The 23,955-nt window shown below is 31.6% G+C and overlaps 1 protein-coding gene and 2 long non-coding RNA genes across 3 annotated transcripts in view; 1 reads left to right on the top strand and 2 right to left on the bottom strand.

Annotated features, from left to right (window-relative positions):
• Nucleotides 1-1,304: 1,304 nt before the first annotated feature.
• LOC149030790 (uncharacterized) lies at nucleotides 1,305-8,296 on the bottom strand. Its single transcript, XR_016178293.1, has 4 exons — nucleotides 7,032-8,296; nucleotides 6,860-6,889; nucleotides 6,129-6,484; nucleotides 1,305-3,028 (listed from the first exon to the last, which is right to left on the bottom strand). It is a non-coding gene; the product is annotated as an uncharacterized LOC149030790 (long non-coding RNA).
• A 5,585-nt stretch (nucleotides 8,297-13,881) lies between these two features.
• On the bottom strand, nucleotides 13,882-16,719 carry LOC149030789 (uncharacterized). Its single transcript, XR_016178294.1, has 3 exons — nucleotides 14,953-16,719; nucleotides 14,716-14,764; nucleotides 13,882-14,103 (listed from the first exon to the last, which is right to left on the bottom strand). It is a non-coding gene; the product is annotated as an uncharacterized LOC149030789 (long non-coding RNA).
• Nucleotides 16,720-16,955: 236 nt separating this feature from the next.
• The window catches only part of Gycalpha99B (guanylate cyclase 1 soluble subunit alpha 2), a 30,279-nt gene continuing 23,279 nt past the window's right edge, over nucleotides 16,956-23,955 (top strand). Inside the window, exon 1 of the mRNA XM_015317764.2 lies at nucleotides 16,956-18,152. Within this exon, the coding sequence (XP_015173250.1) occupies nucleotides 17,922-18,152 (231 nt within the window). The 5' untranslated portion in view covers nucleotides 16,956-17,921. The remainder of the gene's footprint in view (nucleotides 18,153-23,955) is intronic.

Genomic DNA, 23,955 nt, shown 5'->3' with positions numbered 1-23,955 from the left:
TTCCAAAGATTAATTATTCTATAACATTATTTAAAGGATATCGATGATGCACGTTTAGTCGACACACCAGATATTATAGGTTCAAAGCAACCTTACACTTTGACGTATCTTCGATATACGAGAGACAACTGAGGGCGGCCTTCACGTTTTCTCTATGGTACACCTAACATACTCATTTTATCCAAGTTTTGAATTATCTACCAAGCCTATCAAGTATTCGAAGTAAGTACAAAGGGAAAATGATACATCGCCATATAAAAATAAAAAATGTATTTCCTTGGAATTATAATTTATCTAATTTAATATTGATAACTGTCGAGTTTGAACACGTGAATGAAAATATTCATTTTTAATTATTAACTCTACGTTACGTAGAGTACGTAGTACTCACGTTAGTGAGTTACACTAACTACGTTACGTGTAACGTAACTTCACGGTTACATTACAACATTCAACAAGTTTAATGTTATTTTGAAAAAGAAAAACAAAACTGTTCAAATATTTAATTTAATTTTAAAAAGAATATTAAAATTTGGATTTAAATGTAACCGCATAAATTTATTTTCTAAGGTAAAACAAAAGAAGCAAAGTAACCAAATAAAAATATAATACGAGAAAATAATCTTATTCAATATTAAAAGCTCTTGGCCGCGCTTTTATATCACATTACCCGTAGTCTCGACTTTTACGTTGCCTCGTTTATCCTTTCACTTTTGCTAAAGTATTCTTTTAGCTTCTTTTAACAGAAAAACAATTACACCGATGCATACCGAGTAATACAGTAAATGAAAGGTATGTCATGATAAGTTAAAAAGAATTTCATTTGCTTTTTGACGAGTGTACTCGATATACTTAATTTCTTTCTTGAAAAATAAATCCCAAAGTCGCGTGTTGAGTTTATCAGAGATAAAAGTCTTAATCGTTTCGAATTTTATTTTAAAAATAATTTATAGTAAAAATTTAATTTATAAACAGAATCGATATATTGTTTAAATACGAATGAAAATCTTGTTTTATCTAAACAACTCTCTTAGCAATTCTTTTTAGAAATATTCGTTGATAATTTATGAAATAAATAAATTCCAATGAAGTCGTTAAGCTAGAGTGAATATTTTGTATGAGTTATGAAAGCACGATGATATTATTCACAGTTAAATGTACCGACGAAATCGAGAAAAATAAAATCGTCAATTTCTGTAGGAAACATTTTTCTTTTCCCTAAAAGTTCCGGTACGGTCGCGAAACATTTTCTGCCACTTAGGAAGAAAGTGCACTCAGTAGATATAGGTATGTAATATAGCTACCTATATAACCGAACCACGTGATTCAGTGAAATCGTATCCTTTTCTGAAAATGACGAGACTTGGGAATATTCTTTCTCTCGGAGTAAAATAGCACGTGGAAGGAAGCATTCTAAGAAATGAAAGTTTAATACGCGCTTGAGTTTGAACGTCAGATCGGTCTCCCCATCTTCGAGTTCCAGAACATGAAGATAAGTCTATGCGAAGGTAAGAAGAGGAAAACTTCGACGGGAAGACCTTTGAGGCGTGTAAATATTTAGAGTTTAACAGGTACTTTGGAAATTACGCAACGCTGACATTTCAACATTGGAGTACTATTTAAAGATGACCCGGTTTTTCTTCACCGACTTTGGTCGAGTACAATAACCGAAAAAAATAAGAATGATCATTTCTATTTGAACTATGTCTATCAAGAGTATACACACACACAAAAAGAAATAAATTAGAAACGTCGAACTTGAAGAGATAAGCCAACGAAAGATTGACATTTTTAATTAATTCACCGGAATGAAAGATGTTCCACATTGACTTTCATTTATATTTTATTTTCAATTTCAATTTTAAACGTAAATATCTGTAGATATTATCAAATATCAACGTGAATATGCAACAAAGAATTTTTTTTTATAGAATTCCTATAAGTATCGAGTATATAATGGTATAAAATTTAGATCAATATTATAGTCTCACGTATCACTTGATTCGCAATATCATAATCGTTACGAACAATATAAAATCGTATAAGTAGATATTCCTTACGTGTAATTTAAAGAAGAAATAACTAGCAATTTGGTATCCCATTTTCATAACAATCGATAGAAATCTATGTTGTACCATATGGCTAAGTAAATTCTGATATTCTTCCTCAAACGTATTCCTAACATTGAATTCCTGGTATTTGACTTTTACAAAGAACTTTTTTTTTCCAACAGAAAGAAATGGATATGAGAATCGTTCGATTTGAATTTCGTTTTTCTCTCTCTCTCTCTCTCTCTCTTTTTTCAGAATTATTATCGATAATGGGTAAAAATACGTATACGTTAATATCGTTGAACAGCTGGAACGAATGGATAACTGGGGAGAACAAATGGAGAAACAGAGAGTGTAGTACAAATAAGATGAAATTAATAATGTATTATTATATTGTAATACAATGGTTAAATGTATTATTGTATTACATCCATATATGATTATAGTAATTAGGTTTCATGACAAATAATACTGTTTGTTATCGCATACCATAACAAAGTAATTATAATTAGATAATGAAAGCCATTAATTTTCATTTCCCAAATTCGATTTATATTCAACATAGAACAAAACTATTGAAACAATCGTAATTACCAGTTTATACGAGATGAAACTAGAAACTTTTACCGAAGAGATAAGAGCAGTCAAATATCAATAATAAATTTCTTCTTGCGATAATATATATCTACGTTAACTTCCGTCATGAGGAATGATCAATTCCTCTATCGTAGTAGAAGAAGAAAGAAATAAAGTTATATAAGTACGTCAATACTAAAAGGAACGAACACTCGAAGTTTTACGAGAATGCTCATTCTCTTCTAATAGCCACTACCAGTACTATCACTACATCACTCTTTCGTTCTAAGTTACGAAGTACGGACGAGAGATTTTACTGTCCCTAGAACGAAACGATGCCTGCAGCCATTGATCGACGAAATTAAATGGTTCCATGTAATTTAAGGTATCTCGTACGTTTCCTAGAAAATGATTTAATAATCATTTGTTACTAAAAATGAAAATTCTGTTACCTTAGTTTGAAAAGACAAACATAACAAAATATAACGTAGGGACGACGAATAACGCAAAAACAAATATTTCATTACTGCTAATCGAAAGAAAACTCAAGAGTAAATAAATTTTATTAACTGATATTCGAAGGGATCCAAGAGAGAAAATAAGAGTTCTTGAAGAATGTCGAAGAAGTAAGTAAAGTCAAGTTTTAACCTTTAAAATTAATGTACTTAATTATGAAAAAAATTTCAAAATTCTTCTTCAAGTTTGATCGTACTATAGGAAATTGATATTTGACTTCAATTGAATAAACTTCCCTTTTTTTTTCAATGGCTAACTCAAATGGCTGTTTATTTATTTAGTATAATGTGGAAAGAAAAAAATTGTTGGATAAGTGGAAAGATTGTGCAATTTTGTTCAAATAGAATATTTCCATAAAAAAAGGGACGATGGAAATCCTCTCGACTTTTTTTTTTTATTTTTATTTTTTTATTATAACGACGATTATATCTTTCCGTTGGCCTTCTCAAAGTATTAAAAAAGCAATTAATTGCTACATGGCAACTTAAATTGCCATTTTAAATGAATCAAATTAATAATTCAATATTGCTTGTGGAATATTTGAATTTAAATCAGGTTTTAATTACGAGCTCTTAAATTCCTAGTCTATTTCGTTGCTGGAACTGAAGTACTTGCATTATAATGTTATTTATATTTAAAGAAATATTTATACTTAATATTAATGCCAGAGATATTCGTTATAAACGTCTACTACTTTGTTAAAACTTTATTAGAAAATTTCATTAATTTGATAACGTACAATATGTATCCTTGCTAACAATTTATAGATTTCCGATTATCTTTGAAATAATTAGAAAAGCATCATTAAGAATATCGTATTATTAATAACATGTGAGGAAAATCAAGTAAGGAATATTTAAAAACTGTTATATCAAATTGTTGAGCATTTGGACCAATTACATCAGTCCAATTTTTAAAATTCGCTATGTGTGCTTTCTATGTAAGTGTGATTATTTCTCGAAATTTTATTTTAGGAGAAAAAAGTAAAAATGAAGGAAGAAGCTTACAAGGGTGAGGGCGAGCTCAGTTCTCGCGTAATCGGACGTGGGAAAATAACCGAACTGAGATTAACCCACTTTTGATTCCCAGACTATTTTGGATGGACGGAACGGAACAGTTATACGCGCGCGCAGCACAACGACGTTTCGCTCGATTATACCGGCTGAGTAATAGAGAGAGAGAGAGAGAGAGAGAGAGAGAGAGAAAGAAAGAAATAGTCAGAAAGAGAAAGAGTGATAGCGTAAGATAAGAATTCTAGAAAATATAGCTAAGAATAAAAAGCATCCTCCTGGAAAAATAGATAATTTCTTCGTAGAAAAAGCGAGAAAGAGATCGACGAATATTCGTTATTATCCTCGAAGGAAGAAGGTCATTCAAACGGATGCGTTTTCCGAAGCGTAACGTAAAGGACGGAAGCTCGAGGACGATTTTATAACGTTTCCATGTCGACTAGTTGCGTGAATTATAACTTACTAAAGATCTAGCCTAATGAATTTAAACAAGGACACGCCACAGAAATATAATATAACAACTAACCACACACACACACACACACACACATAAGATGTTCATATTTTTTCGTGAAAAATAAGTATACTGCTTGGAGATAAGATACACGGTTACTTGCTCTTTTATACATATTTTTCGTACGCAAGACGAAAGAGGATAATGGTGCTTTTGTCTAGCGGTACTTACACGGTCTAGCGAAAATAGTCCCCCCCCCCCTCCCATCCTACACTTTCGACTTGACTTTGCACTTTCAAAGATGAAGCTGTACAGTTTTGTACGAGGAAAATTTTTCTTCCCTTTAACGGTTCTAAAATAACTTGTCGGAATACTAAATCATTGTTTTGATAAATCATTCTCATACATATTATAAAATAAAGAATATATCCTTATATCAAATTAAATGGTACATAACGATATTGATATGGGTATATTTATTTCGTCTAGACTAGTCATTGAAGTAATAATATCGAAATAAAAGAAATCACATAGTCGATAAAGTAAATCGACCTTTTTAGAGATAAGTAATCTTGAAAGAAAACAAGCAAACATATCACACACACACAAACACATATAAAGATTCCGAATATAACACTGTATAAATTCGACGTTCTATGAATGAGTCAATAGTCAATGACAGATATTTCTCGATAGACGTGACTCGTGAGTTAGGTAGATAAATTTATATGCGCGGAAATGGTGAGACGTCTTTTGGATTACGATTAAGGGATGTAATACGTCCAATATCTACGATCGATCCGTTCTTGTGACAAAGCAAGAAAATCCATTCACTCTCCTCTCTATCTGTCTATCTTTCCATCTCTATCTCAGTCTTTCTATCTAGTTCGAAGAAGAAACCGGAGGTGCGACAATAGTGGTGACCCTAACGCAGAAATGATTGACGTCATTGGATGCCTCGCGAGATGGCCCGTATTATTGATTTTATATCGCGTTTAGAAAGGCTGCTTCGAACTACGTCGCAGCCTAAGAATTCCATTCCTTCACCTTATTCGATTTTTTTCTAATGAAACGCGATAGGGGTAGAAGCTTCTACCTTCTCTACTAGGAGCAACCATCAATTATCAGCGTGATCTTAACATCCGGCCACGATCGACTTTGGCTTTTTAAAGTTTTCCTCCAATCGAGATACTGCCTATACGTATATCTAAGCAAACACCCTACTAAGATGGATCCCATCCTTAATGATTATTGAACGTTCCCATTAAGGATATCGGTCAGGTTCAAAGAAAAGGGGACATTCTTAATGCTCGGGAAATTGAAGTTTGGTGTAAGTGGAATCGATCGAATTCCAACTTTAAATTTTTATCTCAGGTGGTAGTAGCTCGTTGATTGTGACTCAAGAGTATTCCCCTATGATCTACATGTATACGTCTATTGCATATCTATATATGTATAGGTATGTCGCTTCGTAAACCCTCAAATAACCTTATACCGTCATATGCTTGCCTTAAGGCTTACCACTGTTACTTCTTTCTTCTTCCTCGTCTTCTTTTTTTTTTTTTTTTTTACTTCTTTCCCCCTTTTCTTTTTCTTTTTTTTTTCTTCTTTAGCAGGTGGTAAAAGGTAGTAGGATCGATGGAACCTTTTATCTTTTTGCCTCGTAACCGAGATTTTCCAACGGATTACGGCCGGATCGAATTTCTCTCTGTGTAAAGTAGCGTTGCTAGAGAATGTTAGCAAGATACTTCGGCTGGATTTCAATCCTTTGAGAGCCCGATTCGAATCGACTCGATTGAGATACGAGGCGATTAAGAACGATCTACTCGTACCGTGTTTGTCTCCTCAAACACGTTGAGAAAGTCTTTTGCTCCTACCTTTTTGAAGAAAAAGAATTATTCGATTGTTTGACCGCATCGATCTCTCTATTACTATCTTCTTATCAAATCAAAATCTTTTCAAGTTCGTCATATTTGAAACTTTGCCAGAAAAAAAGTTCCTCCGATTTGAAATAATCTTAAATTATATAGAAAAAATATTTATCTAATTGTGAATTACTATGATCGATAATTTAATCTTTACTTTGAACGAACACTATTTTAAAATCAAATTCTATGAATGAATCTACTTCAAAAATACTTTTACATGATAAATATTAGAAATACCTTCTTGTCCTTAATTTATCGAGCCAAATTCTTACAATCTATATTCTTTGGGTACGAATTACTTAACAGGTGGGTACGAAAACATACCTGTTTATCACTGAATCCAGGACACAAGTTCTGGAAATGTATATAGGTCAATGACGTTCACGTATATATCACCTGTTAAAATTATAGATTATACTTTTCTTTTCTTTCACATTGAACTTTCTAAATTCTTGATATTATTTTAATTTTCTTGTCTACGTGTTAATCTATTTACCTTTAAATAATGTCGATGAGATAATAATTTATTTTCACAAATGTACAATACAAAAGAGAATTGATTGATAAACCCAACAGCAAATAGCTTCATATCATAGCATACTTTTATAAAACGGTACAAAAAAAAAGAAAAATTTCGATTGAAAATAACCAGTCGAACTACGATCCACGTCCGAATTCACGCCGAAGGCCTGTCGATACGAGATGTTGCCAGAAAGCGGACGCATATCAACACTTATCCGGAGCAAATATCCGGGACATCTCGCGGATCGAATCAACTCTTCCCCTTTTACCGCCCTACAGCTCGTACACCGAAACGGCCGAGTAAATTGCATTTTTATGGAACCTTGCCATCGATTACGCGTATCGCACCGATCCTTATTGATATTCGTTGGTTACGAAGAAACGATGTTGTACGATTACAAAAGCGACCTATTCCCGACGCAATTTTATCCGAGAGAAAAGAGAGAGAAAAAAAAGATAAAAGAAAGACCGCAACGGCAAATTGTTCCTGCATGGAAAATGGTTACTAAAATTTTTAAGTCGCTCAATGCTACTTCTTCGCGTTACAATTTGCTTTTTATTTTTTTTTATTTTTTTATCGTTTTAAACTTTGAATCGTTTTATTAATAAACATTGAAAAACTACTTTAAAATATTGCTATGACGATTTTAAATATTTAATAATATCCTATTTTCTACTGATGTGTCCTACTTTCTTTGCAACCATTCCAATATTTGTACACTTCCTTTAAAGTCATACGAGGTAATTTGGAAAGACGATGCTATCGTCCAAAATTTATTATCAACATTTAAATCGGAAATACCATTTACACGACGAAGAAGACGGACAGCAATTTCTTGCTCGATTAGCCAGCTCCAGTAACACGCTCTCTGGATGTCTAACGTAATGATTCAAGGTTAAACATCAATGTTTCGATTCGGTTAAGTTACCTTGGCCTGAACGATTGATCGTTACTCACGTGAAATATTTCATAATTTCCAATTAACGTAATAATTAAATTTATTGAAATACGTGTTAATTGTTTAAATCGATTGGTCGTTTAAAAAGTAAATAGCGTTTCAAGATGATCGTCTAACTCGATATTAATATTAACTCTTGAGAATAAAAAGAAAAATAATTCTGTAACATTCTTTGATAAATTTATAAACGGTAATAATTTTCAAAAGAAATCGTCTCGCAAAAGAAACGAGCAAAATAAGAGCCTCGTTTCAAGAGGATCACGTATATGCTACAATTTGCGTATCATACATACATACCTTTGAAATCTAAAAAACTCGAGATATTCCAAATATGTCACATAAAGCATGATTGATCTGAAAACGTTTCTCAATACATTTGAATACTAAATTTATATATATATATATATCTATATCCAAATATTATATGAATACATGTTGAAAATTTTCAATGGATACTTCAGTATGATTTCTTTAAATTCATCTAAATTATAATTCAAATTAATATTATCAATTAAATTTTAACGAGATAATTTATTATGTGTAATATAATATTTAATTACTATGAATAGATATAAGAATATTAACTAATATAAAAGAAGTCAAAGTATTTAATGTTAAGTAGACACCTTTGAACAAACTGTCGACTGTTGTAAGATGCTCTAACTTTTACGTGCGTTGTTATTTAAATCCCTTTCTATTCCGCTTTCTTCTCTCTTCTTATGAATAAACATAGGCTGCCTTTTTTTATGAATAAACATTGGAACTTCTCTCCAAGTCGATACTCGCCAAGTAGTGTAGGTAGGTACACCCGTCAACGTATAAAACTTTAAATGTCTGTGCTGGAATTCGAAGAAAAAAAATTGTGCCAGATTTTTATTCTCCTCTAATGAAATAAAATATTAAAAGTTTTGCCAGAGAAATACCGTCGTAAAAAAAATTTTTTTTTTTATGCAATAACATATCCAATCTTAAACTTTTAATAAAATCGGACGATAAACCAAAAATTCTCACCGCCAATAAAAATGTTTCTTAAACAAATAGAATTTTTTCAAATATTCAAACGTTATCGTTTTATAAATTTATTATACGTTTATTTAGATAAACACAGTAGAGAATTTTGTTCCGTTGAAAAATACAAATATCGAGATTTAAAAGAACTTTATGATTGACCTGTTAGCTGTATTTAACAAATATTTTCATCACAAAAAAGCTGGATATTTTTTGCGATATGACTGGTCATGGAAAAAGAGATTTTACTTGTTGCTATTTTAATTAAAATTTCATTTAAAACAAAGAACTATTCGTACATTTAAGAAACGTTAGAATAATTGTAATAAACGAATAAATAAAAAAATAGAAAAAGAAACAAATGAAAAATTTCACTTAAAAAATATTTCATACAATCTGATCTAAAAAGAAAATTAAATGTTGTATAATATGACTTTTCGAATTTAAGATTATAATGTTCGGATTTTATCATTTTTTTCATTCTAAAGTAATTATTTTATTGTTCCTGCTTGGTGATGACTTCGAGGATAAAATTTGCCTGTAATATAAGTAGAGTGTATTAGAGTACTCTATTATAATTGTTAATTAATCGAAAAGAACGTATATTGTTCCCTAAAAACACCAGGTATATGATCGGAGTACCGTCCTGTTCGAAATTCACCTTCAGACTGACACGTTGTCTTCTATGAAAATACTTCTATTAAATGTTATTTATATGACTTTCAGTATGTTACACATGCGAACACCGATAATAATATTCCTAATATAAAGAGAATTAAAGATTATAACGTTATAATTTTAATATTTTCTAATGTAATTTTTTTATCACTTATGCACAGTGATGAGCACACACACAACGCCCTGGAGTCTTATATAGAGAGTTTTACTTATGAAAAACGTGGATAGCCTAGTGTCCAGCCGAAAAACCAACTTATATTTTTAAGTGTGTGTATTGAAATAATATGAGTCTACGTTTCATAGTATGCAGTCGCATACAAACACACATTCATACAACGCTTAGCATCAATCTCTAAAAAACAAATGCACACTGTCTTCTATCTCATTCTTTTGCAGGTTAAATCCTCTTTTTTTTCTTTTTAGTACCGTAGCTGTATCATCGTTTCGTTTCCATTTCCATGTATTTTTCAAATTATCCCAATTCTAAGAAAATTTTCACTTCAAAAAACATTGACAAAAACACGAAAGGAAAAGAAACGAAAATTGATGTTTTGTTTTATTTAATATTTATCCATTTAATCTTTTCTTCACGATATAGATACACCTTTTAAAAATAAAACTAGACAATAAAGAGGTTAAATAAAGCCTGTTCTCATGAATTGTTATCGAAGCGATTAAACTTGAAAAGCTTTATTTAATGTGATAAGTAGATAAATAAAATACCGTAAGATAAGAGAATTAAAATATGATAAAGCTATTTCGATGTATACGGAAGGACGAAAATTAAACGATTTCTCGTATCGCATTTTCATAATCAACTATTCAACTGATACCGAACTCAAATTTCTGATCTCGATGAGAATCGATATTATGTTACTTTTACCATTCTGTTATTTTCTCTGAGCATCGCGACGAACATTTTCTAATTCTTTCGAATGCCACACGTCGGAAAACGAGAACAGAATGGCAATTAAACGATCGCGACGATCGAACGGTATCTCGATCGTTTGGCAAGTATCCAATGATCGAGCAATTATTTAAACATTGCCAGAGACTCTACGATATAATCCATTGTCTCTGTTAAACGTATACTCGCTATGGTCTCTATCGATTGATTATGTGTGAACGATCGAGTAGAGAACAGCCAAAATAGATTTCATCAAACAATAGCGTCTATGTATTTACATGATGGACAATATTACGAAACAACACAAAGTTTATTTCAGCTTTATGAACTCTGAAAATTAAATAGAAATTTCTAGAACAAACTAAATATTATACTATCTAAAGTAAAGCTCCAATCCATTTGTATTAGAACACACAAATACAAATACAAATATACATTCATATATATGATTGAAAAATCTATACTTTTACATGTTCAAATCTAGACCTTTCAGAGTTTGTTGAGCCAAAAAAAAGAGCTCAAAGGATCAAGACGTACGCCTATTGAAATATTTATTCAGAATGACGGAAACAGCATATCTAACGATCTACTATATCTGTAGGAAAGTATTTTCTCATAAGTATGTGAAATGGTTCTGATAAATGATCCTTTCTTTTGACTATCTAACATATAATAAACATTAATTTAAATCAGCACTGTCCAGTGGAGAAAAGTACAAGTTAAAGAGCCGAACAAAGGTGAAACATACAAAGTTATGATATATATACGTGTTAAAACTCAGTCAACATTTACTTTTTTATTTTTAACGGCTAACAACAAGATAAACTTCTTTTCAAATTACGCTTATAACGATAACCATAAATTTTTGGCTGAAGATTAAAGAAACAACACCTAAAATATAGCGTCGAAAATATAATATAACTTTTAATTGGAATAGTAATCGGTAATCAGAAAATGTTTGTAACATAGAAATATAATAGAGAAGCACAAAGTTGTTTCTAAAAAGATAACAATATATTAGGAATTTTAGTACCAAAATTTCAAATTATCCGACCATTCGTATCAAACCAAAAGTACTTCTCTAAGTTTCGGCTCTACGTTTACGAAGTTTCGAAGTTAATCTTGTTTACGGTTTAGAGAAAACAATCGCCTTTGTGTAAATTTCTTACAAAGAGTTGAGAATATTGGTCTTACGAAAAGGTAAAGAAAATATTTCAAAAGATCATAGAGAAAATTAATAAAACTCTAAGAAAGGAAGGAAATTATAAATTATTGAAATGATTTACACTCATTTTCATATTGAAATTTTGCAAGGTATACAAATCCTGAGCAATAACCGACTAAGCCATCATACGTTCAAACGTCAAAATGAAATTTCCTACACAGCCGATAAAATTAATCGAGCAAATGGAAGGTACCACTTCGCAAATCGGTGCTCTAGTGCTTCCAATTAAAATGGACGACAAGTCTGCCATCGCGCGCGACTCGAATTTACGAGCGCATTCGTTCTGTCCATTCGAGTGTCTTCGCCTCGAAAATCGTTTTATTCCATTTATACTTCCTTTTTTTTTATTAATACTTTTATTCCCACAAATGCTTCCAGACCATTAATGCTACCAATTTAAATCGAGACACATGATGTTACAATATATCAAATACCATTTATACGAAAGTCAGATTATTATTATATATAATATATTATATGTACATATATGTATGCTTAAAAGAAAGATAAATATGAAAAAAAAAAGAACGAAATACACGAACAATTATTCAAATAATCCAGTTCGTGATATCGTTTAATTTTATATCAAACAATTCCGCAGAGGATTCGAATAGAATGCCATATAATCATGAAGCAAACAATATACACATTGAATAAACACGTGATTTGACTTAAAAAATGTCATTTTACGTGCCACCATCGTACACCGCTCTGTGTTAATTCATTTCTTTCTTCTTTCCGTTAGTTGTTTTCACCGACAAAAATTAAGAGATCAGTAAAGTGAATAAAGTGAAAGCGCGACGACCCTGGGCATTGCATCGTGCATTTAAAAATCTCCTGTGAAAACTCCGTAGTCGTTGAAAGTTTTCAAATTCATCGAGACAATTGCAAAGTCAATAAATTCTCGATAACTATAAATCTCACGAGTACGATGTTACAAGTCTGTGAGATAAAAAGAAATATGTAATGAAACGGAAGATAGATTTCTATTTTTATGTTACTCCCTTTCAGATAACATTTTTTTTTTCGAAAGAATTGTTATCTAGCGTTAGATCGAAAGCTTAGAATGAATGTGATACTTTCTATGCATTGGAAATTGTAATACAGGTATATAAACAGCTGCTGAATATTAAAGTATCAGCCATGTGTTGAACGTTTCAAAACATCGTCTTTAAGCTATAAAAAAAAGATAAAGCTGTATTCAATTCTCGAAGTAACTTATTTTATTTATTTTTATTCAATACATCACGAACAAGACAAGCTACTCTTTTTAATACTTTACAATCTTACCACTTCGTCAGAATCATTATTTTTACTGTAAAGAAAATGGCAATATTTTATCAACAAAAATAACAATCTTTATTTCTTTTTTATTTCTTGTTTTTTCAAGAATAATTATTACCAAAAAAGTTTCTTAATTCTTATCTTTCGATACATTGTTACATAATTGAACGCGACATTGAACGCTTATTTTAACCTAACAAGATTCGCCATTGCTTCTAGTAAAATCTTCGATGTTACTGGAACGTAGGTAGAAAATAAAGTTTGAATGAAGCGGCAGGAAAAGAAACGAGAAAATACTGCTGTACAAAGGCTATCAAATTGCACTCACCCAGTTCTATTCTTTTGACCATCCCACAAGCAGTGAAAGAACAAATAATTAAATTGATAAAACTTTAATAACAAAACGAAACATGAGAAATAGCAATGTTGAGAAAAAAAAATATGCAATGAAACCTTATTACTTAATTATTTCGTATTACGTTCGTTCCGCTCGTTATATATAGTACAACCCGTATATATATATATATATGTTGGTATTATACATACGTCAATACTCTGCTTGATGGCTGACGTTTAATTTTTGAGATATTTTTTTTTCTTCTATTTGCAATGAAGAGGACAGCTTTTCACGAGCAACGTTTCGTACTATGGTACACATCTCACAATAATTTTGGAAAAACTTATCCACAAATTTAATTATTGATTGATATATTGCAATATGAATCATACTGTCAACACTAATAATAATAATAATAATAATAATAATAATAATAATAATAATAATAATAATAATAATAATAATAATAATATATATTACTTTCTTCTCGATATGAATTAAATAAAATTTATACTAATACGAATTTTCTTCTAATGCTGGTTTTCCATATTTACGAGACAAGAACGTGACATGAGTCGAAAACGAAAGATAGGCTTTAACTTTCAAGCTTCACACACTTTCCATTGTGTCGAGACGGAAAATGCAATCCTTTTAATACGCAGCCAAACGTAAAGATTACTACCAGTGAATACAACAAAATATTCTTTCATGCAACTCACGTAACCGAAATAGTCTAAAATTCTTTTTCTTGATTTTCGTAAAAATGAAAAGAATAACAAAAAAAAAAGAATACTAAAACGCAATAGCATGCATATGAATATTCCTACGATATTATTCTCAGATACTTCCATGTGCAAACATGAAAGAGCCGATTAACTAAAAACCCAATACCCGATTTATCGATTACTCAAAATATCGATATACCAAACAGAAATGATTACAACACTGATAATGTTGAAGGAGATGTTTTTGTAAGCATATGGAAGTAAAAAATGAAAATAATAATAAATAATTATTACGATTTATATAGTAATACATTTAATACTATATTCAATGAAAAATTCCCAAACCAATATAAGCTTGATGAATATGTATATTATTATAAATCATATACTACAGAGAAAATATGTGTTATTAATATATGTATCGTTCAACGATATTCAAATGATTGATTAGTAAAATTCGTAACTGGTCTAAAAGTCTATACAAGCAATCTTCAGTATATATAATTTATAATATATATGTATATATTATGTTTACCTTATTACTGTAGTTTGAATATCAAGACTCGCTTTCAAAGTACATATTCCTATTAGTTTTGTTGCAAAATAATACGTAAAATTAAATAATGCATGATATAAATATTTTTGAATATACAGAACGTTAATGAAATGTTTTAATTGTTAATTAAATTTTTTACAACAAATTTAAATTAGCATTGATAAAGAAAAGGTAACTATAGATATATATTTTTGTTATTTAATATTTTATAATTACTTCTATTATAATTATTTCTGTTGTATCATTTTCTTTTCAATAGTAACTAAAATTCTCCCGCGTTCACTTCTTTTAATTATACCGAAATCAACAGATTCGTATTCTTCATTGAATTTTGATAAAACATCTACATAATAATAACTCGAAAGATTTTTCAACGTTGATATTATTTGCTTGATTATTTTTTTAATAATTAGTACGATGTTTTAATAATAAAAAAATGGAGAAAAATTCTAAATAACAGAGGCTCTTTATTTATTCATTCGTTGTATACGATACCATAGCATAATTCCGTGCTCTTTGTTCTTTATTCATTAATACATATGTTAAAGCTCTATACATAATTCTTTTGAACTAAAGTATATATAATACATACATTTATTCCGTTAGGTTATTCAGGGGGAAAAATATATAAAATATATATGTGCACGTATATCTAAGCATATTTATTTTCGTTTATGTTAGACCCTTACACGAAATCCCATCACCTATCGCGTGATTCCATCGCAAAGATATTTTTGCTCCTCAGAATTACAAGATACCAATATTCCCTGACTCAGGTATAGTTAATGTTTATTTATTCAAACACATACAACGATCTTTTTCAATAACTCGAATAATTTTCAATTTAACTTATGTAACAAAATGAAATAAAAATAACGTCTAATTATCTTTGTTACTGTGTTCACGGTGGAAGAATTTACTAATGTAAGATCTTTTCAGAATTTTCCCAAAGGTTCTAATTACGAGTCTAGTTGAGTCTCCCAAGAAAAATGAATAGAGAGAGAGAGAGAAAATACGAGCTACTAATTAACACCGATCGAGTCCTTGTTAAGACTACGGTCCTCATAAAAAAAAAACCTATTCTTTAACGTATGATCATAAAATAGAACAGAAATCAACCAATCTCGATCGATCGAAAATTTATACTAAACTATGATGATAGAGTAAGAAAAATCAGTTTCAATATTCTTATGTATAAAAGTGTGAAGAAAGAAAAACATTTTTTTTTATAACAATCACAAGCTTAAAAAAGAAAAATCTTATATTTAAAAAAAAAAAAAAAAAAAAAAGTAATTAGCTGCGTCTGTCAAGGTTCAAAACAATTCTGCGTTATTTCGATCGATCTTTCAACCGGCAACTTTAAGACACGTCTAACAATCTAAGAAGTTAGAAACTAAATCCTACTAGCAGAAAGTTCGTGTAGTTCTACGATATTTAATCGACGTAACAAAGAAAACCAACAAACACTCTCATGGGGAAGAAGAAGAAGAAGAAGAAGAAAAAGAAGAAAAAGAAAGAGAAAAAGTACGAGAAGAGAAATGGCATCCTTCCGTTTTTTACAATACCCACGTCGACCAGTGAAGAAATCTAGAACGAAAGAAAGCTCGACTTTCGAAGGGAAAAGCTTGAGAAACCTTTGAACCGTATAACGGACACCTCTGCACTTTGTCGCCTCTATAGATCGAAGGGTTGTTTTATGTACTTGCTCGGAATTTCTCTTCTATTTCTGAACGAGAATAAAATAAGCGAGGAGGGTAGAAAGATGCGAAGGAATATGGAACATATGAGTATAAATTGTGATGAAAACAGGAGGTGGTAGTATCAGGTCAGTTAGGACGGGCAAAACAAACTAAACTGAACAATATGGATAAATTTTCGTCGAAAAAGAGAAAGAAAGCAACACGCGAGAAAAGAAAATCTAAAGGAAAGTAAGAAATGAAAAGAGAAAAGAATGAGAGAACGGAAAAGAGAAAGGGGGAGAAGAAAGGGGGGTAAAAGAAGGGTGGTGGGTGGATGTAAAAGCGTGAGTCTGAAAACACGAACGAGCGCAGGCGTCTCGCCACCACTGTTCACCTCGCTAGCATTCCACACCCCCAAGCCCTCTTGGCCATCCATTCACCCCGCGTTCCCTCCCCTTCCCTTTGAAGCATCACCGAACGCAGCCGAGTCGGTGCTGTTCGTTGCGCCTCGGTCAATTCGCGAGCAGTATGGCGCTACGCGCTCCGACACGACATAGTACGCTGCACGTACGTTAGATATTCTAACCTCCATCCCGAGGACGACGACGCGTCAACCCTGCACCACTTCCACCAGTGGTTACCGTTTTGTCGATTGAAAGCAACTCGTTTGAGGAGACCGCATTTGAACTTCCCATCAAACGGACACTATCTCAATTCTTATGATTCTCGAAACACATAAAAAGGGAAAAAAGAGGAGTAATCGAGGATTGAAAAGGAGGGAAGAACGTTGAGTCGTGTACACAAAGAGACCACGAGTTTAGTGGCTTGCGTGAAACCGCGTGCACGACGTTGAATCGGGCTGTGGTCGGCAAGATATTGCTCTCCAAGGGAATACTAATCGCTTTGCGGTAATAACTAGCGCGGCTTTGAACTATATACCTAACACGCTCGGTCTCTCTTTCTTTTTGTACTAATTTTGGACAGAGGAATGTAATCACGATGATCAATTCCCTTTTTTGAATGAATCATATTTAGAATCGAGAAAGATAGAAAACGATGTTGTGGAAGATGAAAAGAATTATCGAGCTAAAGCGTATCGTTTCAGTTGTGGTGTTACTGGTAGCGTTGGGAAACGCGATGTGAGATGACGACCAGGGACTGGTAGATAAGAGTGGAAAGCGATAAAATCGAGGAAGGCGCGGAAAGAAAACTGGTGTGAGAAGAGTAGGTAGAGTCTAGAGACAGCGCCGGTGGCGGTAGCAGTAGGGGGTGGTAGTGGTAGTAGTGGTGGTGCTTCTGCTGCTGCTGCTGCTACTACTGGTGGTGGTAGTGGAAGAGCCAGCCGGTAGTAGTGGAGGCGTGCAAAGTTATCGTGGAACAGCTGACCGGCGATAAACGTGTCGTGGCACGTGGCATGTCGCGAGATAATTAACGGCCGAAATTTGTTATCGGCATTGAGGATCAAAGTACCCTTTTTCTATCGATAAGCCGATTCTACTTTCCAAAATGGCATGTCCATTTTCAAGAGCCAACACCATGGAGTTCGGCCCGTCGGACGACGAACGGGACATTAGCAAATCGACAAGGATCTCCGAAGAGAGAAGCAAACCCACTAGGCAGTCCTCCGTGCAAATAGCATGCTCTCTTCTAGGAGAGGACAATGACGACATCGAGAACACGCAAACGCTCAATCTGAAGCACCTCAGAGCCGCAGTCCTCGTCCTGACAAACCCTTCGGTATGCTATTCTACTTACGATAAAATCTATCTTTTTTTTATCGATTTTTAAACAACTCGATCGAAGCCTAGATCGATAACTTCACGTGTTACTTTATTTACTCACATCTTCCTGTAACTCTTACTTTCAATTTATTTTTTTTTTTTTTTTTTTTTTAATGATTTTTCTAGTATTCTAAATGGAAGAACAACGTAATAAAATCAGAAACACACATTGTACGAATATATATTTTATTCTTGGAAAGGTCGCGAATATAGCGTTCAATATTAAATAAGCGTTCCTTTATTACGAATCATCATATCGAATGACTTGAGCTCTAATGCCGATCGAATTGCATTTTAATATTTAATGTTTCGGAAATATTTCAAGAATTCTCGTTGTAAATCTGACGCATCGTAAACAGACGGAAACAATGGTAATCATCTCTTGTATATTCCAATTGCATTTGCATGCGAAAATATATTGCAAAATTCACATAAAAATAACGCAATTGCTCTTTCCTTGGTTCTCTTTGCGTTTTAACCACGCACAATCGAGTATACGTGTGAGTGTGTATGTATATGTATGCAGATGTAGGTGCGCTGTACCATTAAATTTATCGAAAATTACACGCTTCAAATTTCATTTTCATCCCGGTTCTTTTTATCATAGATACATGTACTACTGTATGCTCTTAGTATATGTTTAATGAGATATCGTTAATATTTTTTAAAATCAATTAGTCAAAATATTAACAAAATGGATTCAATGAAACTTAATCAGGTATTTTAGCATTTAACGAAATATCTCGAGTAGAACAAACTACGAGTTTTCCTGACTTCGCGCTAAACAATAGTCAAGAGTAAAGTGAGAACTCAAGTTTGCTCCTTCATTCGAAGAAACAAACAGGAATATAATAAATATATATATATATATATATATATATATATATATATATTGCCACTTAATAATAACGTACCAATCAATTTTACATCAGTAAAAGATTTATTTTTTACATCGTAAAAAATCTTTCAGCGTATACATATTGTTATGTTCGTTAAATTTTTTCATATTTACGAACAAATTGGCTTTTGTTTTAATTGCTTAATAACATACAGGTTTTAATTCGTTGTCCTGTTAACGATTACATGTAGTAAAGTAAACAATATTTACATTAGTTAAGTAATAACGAATAAAATAATAATTCGTTGAATTTTAGTCAACTTTCAAATTATTATTAAGAATAAAATACAGATCAATATTTTTAATAACTTAATCATATATTTTTGTTAATTTGATTGTTTAACAATTTATACAAAAGAAAACTTTTTCTATTTTCGTGAAATCGATTGGTGAACTATTATTGACTTTCGATGTAAGATAAATTTTTCTTGTACTCTCGACGATTTGTCCATTGTCTACTACACACTTTGTTTCTAGTTTCCTTCGTATTCTTTTACTTTTTTGATAACGAGAAAGAAGGGACGAATTCGAAAGTTGCTTTACCCGAGAAGAACATTTTATCGACTAACACGAAAGAAGAAAGATGTTTTTCAACTTCTTACTTTGTTGGGAGTGAAACGTTTTACAAGAAAAAAAACGATACATTCTTTCTAAGATATTTGCAATATTAAGAATGTTTGTTGAAAAGCAAATGCCCATTTTTGCCAAATTTATTTACAAATTATTCTAAAGTAAAGAAACAATGACTCTTGAAATAAATATATTCTTCCGTTTATAAAAAGTAACAAGAAAATTCCTTAATCTCGAGTAGATAAATAAGAGTTATAAAAATCTGTCTTGAAATCAGTTATAGATAAATCTCAGGAGACAGTATTTAATCAACTACAGAGGATTAGAGATAAAATGGGTGAGAAAAGGTGAATCCATGGCTTAAGACGATAACACAAAGGGCAAATCCGTTAAGACATTAAGCCGCATACGCAACAGACGCGTACGACTCACAACTTCCTCTTTCTCACCATCTTTAACCCCTTTACCTCTTCCTCGCGTTGCACCATCATCTTATTCTCAGATGATCACAAAAAGGAACATTGAAGGAAAGGAGATGGGTCGAGAAAAGGGGAGTCGTTTTCAATGGGCGGAACGAAATGTAATCTGTAGTACCTGTTGAGTCGTATTCGTCGTCTTCATCGTTTTCATCGCCTTCGTCGTTTGTGACGTGAATAACATAAGTACATACATGTCAATTGTTACAAAACAAATATCATCAAATTACGAATTTAATTATTGAAAACTGTCAAGATTAAATGTACTTAAACAGAATTTTATACAAAATCCATATATAGTCTAGTGAAATTTCTCAAAATCTAACATCTTGTATTTTTGCATGAAAGGGCAAATATATGTGAGTATGGGAAGGCTGAATTTAAAGGGCTGAGCGAAAATATTTAAATTAGAGCGTGAGCAAAATGCCACGACGTCGCTGCTGGCTTTACTTTCAAATGTCTACGAAAAGAGAAGAGTCGAATGATTAATGTTTCAGTATGTTGGAAAGCTTTGAAAGGATTTCACGTATATATATGTGTGTACTCATACATATATACATGTATGCATATACATAGGCATACATCTACTAAGAATGTATCACGTTCCAACGTGCGTCTCTCAGTTTTTGCGGTAACGAATAATAGAAAAGAGAAAAACAAGAAAACAAAAAGACAAAGAGAACAATATAAAAATTTTTGATTAGTCTAGTAGTTTGAGCGATGTTAAAAATGTTTCGTTTGTCCAAAACGAAAAATAAATTTACTTTGAAATTTTTAATCGTTCGAATGAACAAAAAGAGAAATCAAATAACTCGTATGTAACTGTTTTTTTGTATGGTTTTAACACATAAATATCAACGCATTTTGCGAGAAATTTTGATGACCGACTTTCTGCTTCGATCTTCCTGTCAACTATATCGAGCGATAAATTTTTCATATTTCTTCTACATTAAATAAGTAATTTCATATCACTCAGAAACACGAGATAACACACTCGTGTTTTTTTTTTTTTTTTAATATCTATTATCTTCCTCCTATATCAACAAGTTAACATGTTTATACCCCAAAATCCAGCCCCTTCTAACGGACTATATATCTTTTCAAAAAATATTATTCAAACTGATATAATTGACTAACAAACTTTGTTGAATCGCTGAATTTTTTCTATTTTATCTCTATTTTTTTTTCTATTTGCTAATAGTCTATAAAAAAGTTAGGTGAATCGATCGTCAACGAAATACGTTTCAGAATATTTAATCGGTAAAACTCGCATTCACCTTTTTTTGTCTTTGAATTTTTCTTTTTACTACCTTTTTTTTTTTTAGTATTTCATCGTGTAAACTAGATGTAATAGGACTTTGCATCTAACATGCTTATAACGTTCTTAATAAAGGTGATAGATCGCCTCCAGCTCTGTGTGCGGTGTTAATATTGGAAGCAAAGACGATGTTTGTCCTACGTGTCGATGAGGTCGATTCGAAAATAGTGTCGATGTAACATCGTGTAAATACATGTATATTCATTGGTATGTGAATAACAAATCAAAGAACGAATATTATGCATATAGATATATATATATTAGTAGATTTATTCGTTTTGAGTTATTGGCGTACGTAATACGTAAAAGCTTAATATATGACTTTAGCTTTTTACTTTATTTATAACAAACTTCCAATATGTTTATTCTACCATACTAGGTTTTTACTATGAAAAGTAAACTACCCTATAAAACACACTATCAAAAGCTAAGAGAAAAATGAAGGACAAAAGTTTGTTTGTTTGTTTGTTCGATGTTATTAAATATCGATTATAATTTAACGAAGATCCTTTCTATCTTCGTTTCATGATATTTTTCACATTTTCTAAAATTAAAACAAAGCCAGTTACAATATAAAAACAAAAGATCTTATTTTTTTTTTTTGTAATACTTATAATAAGTATAACTTCAAGCACACATAGAGATTGTAAAGAATATGTTTAATGAAACAATGTTTTTCGTTCATTAATCAAACATACGTAGTGCAATATTTCTTTTTCAAAGAATCGATGTTTTTGATATCCAAGTTAAAAGGCTTTTACCGAGGAAAATCCGGCATAGCCTTGGACTAAAAGGGTCGAGAGCAATTAGTCCGACAGACGGTTTGGTACACAAGATTGCTTCCTAACAGAGGCACGATGTACCCCGTTTCTATTATAGTTTCTGTTCTCGTATGTATATTTATTTATGCAGTATCTAAGCTACGGCAAAATATCGAAGCTATACTGATTACTTGGAAACACAATATTATCTACAGTATATCTATGTATATTTAATATAATCAAATAGAAAGGAATTTATTCCTAAGCTTTTGGAGGTTTCTTGCACGAATCTAAAATATAATTATGTGTATTCAATGATAAGATCGGTAAGGAATTATTCAAAGGGGTTTTAGATCGAAGTAAACACACACGAAACAAGGGTGGTCTTAATATCGAATAGTCGAACTAACGAGTTTATCATATAGTTACTCCTTATTCGGACATAGAATCTGTTAAGTGATCTCACCTTAACGATATAACAAAGTACACTACTTATAATTGGAAGTTTACGTAATTCTATTACCGTATATCGAAGCATATACAAGTAATAGTTAAATCACTTCTGTTTTACCTTTGACTACATGTAGACTTGCACACGTACTTTGATAAACGTAGTACAATTTCATAGATACTCAAGTGCCCATATCGTACCCAGTGCACCAACTTCGGTCCTTTGACAGAGATACCATGAACTTCCCATCAAAATGCCGATATTGAATCTTCCTTAGTATCTTACAGTTTCTGATATTTCTAGAAGAAGAAGAAGAAGAAGAAGAAGAAGAAGATGAAGAAGAAGAAGAAGAAGAAAATATTCAAAATATTATTAGAATATTCGTTTTAAAACGATGATAATGAAATAATTGTATATCTGCTTTATCAATTTAAAATTTATGTGTATATATATTTGAAAAAATCTTTATGATTCTACATGATGAATTATTTTATAATACATACGTCCAATTAATCGGATTTTCTATAAATTCATATATATTAATTATAGGAAATCTTTGTACAGATGTTATTACGTGTAACTTTCAGACGAACAGTAGAATAAATTTAATTCCATTTATTCTACCGTCCGTGAATTAACGTCTGACCAGACTTTATCGAATAATCACGTTTCATTTTATCTACTCGTTGATAGAATCGACAGAATAGTCTTGATAAAAGTGGAAGGGGAGAAGTAATTATTCCATAGTTTAATCAGAAAATTAAAATAAAACCTGTAATAGGAATTATCTGGCGTTCACATTAAACGCAGATTTAAAATGAAGACAAGAGCTCGTGATTATCGCCTAATGCTTTGAGTTTCTATCTTTTCGAATTATATGTATATATATATATATATATTTTATTTTTTGATAGAAACAGTTAAAATATTGCTCTGAATGTCTACGATTATCCTTTGCAAAAGCTATCTTTTTCATCTTTCTTTCAGAAAAACTTTTATTAAGCTAGAACAAAAGCGAAAGAGAGAAAGAATGAAAGAGGAAGGGAACGAGAAATAATAGCAAATAAAAAGCACTATGATCCAAACAATAATAGAGAAAGCCTCGTAATTTTCCGGAGACCAATTGTTACGTAACTAATGTAAACCGAGGGTAAACGAACAAATGCAACGAGTATTCACAGACGACACGTATAAGTTATATTACTTTGTGTTATACGAAGTAAGAGACCTATGTATATAAGTATGTACTACATATACAGAAGATAAGCACTTATCTTAACCCCGT

The sequence above is a fragment of the Polistes dominula genome, unplaced genomic scaffold (genome assembly GCF_049000335.1).
Source record: "Polistes dominula isolate Pdom_NZ unplaced genomic scaffold, Pdom_raw_medaka contig_24, whole genome shotgun sequence".
Classification (NCBI taxonomy): Eukaryota; Metazoa; Arthropoda; class Insecta; order Hymenoptera; family Vespidae; genus Polistes; species Polistes dominula.
The sequence above is the reverse complement of the archived record's forward strand: the minus strand, read 5'-3'. Positions and strand labels throughout refer to the sequence as shown.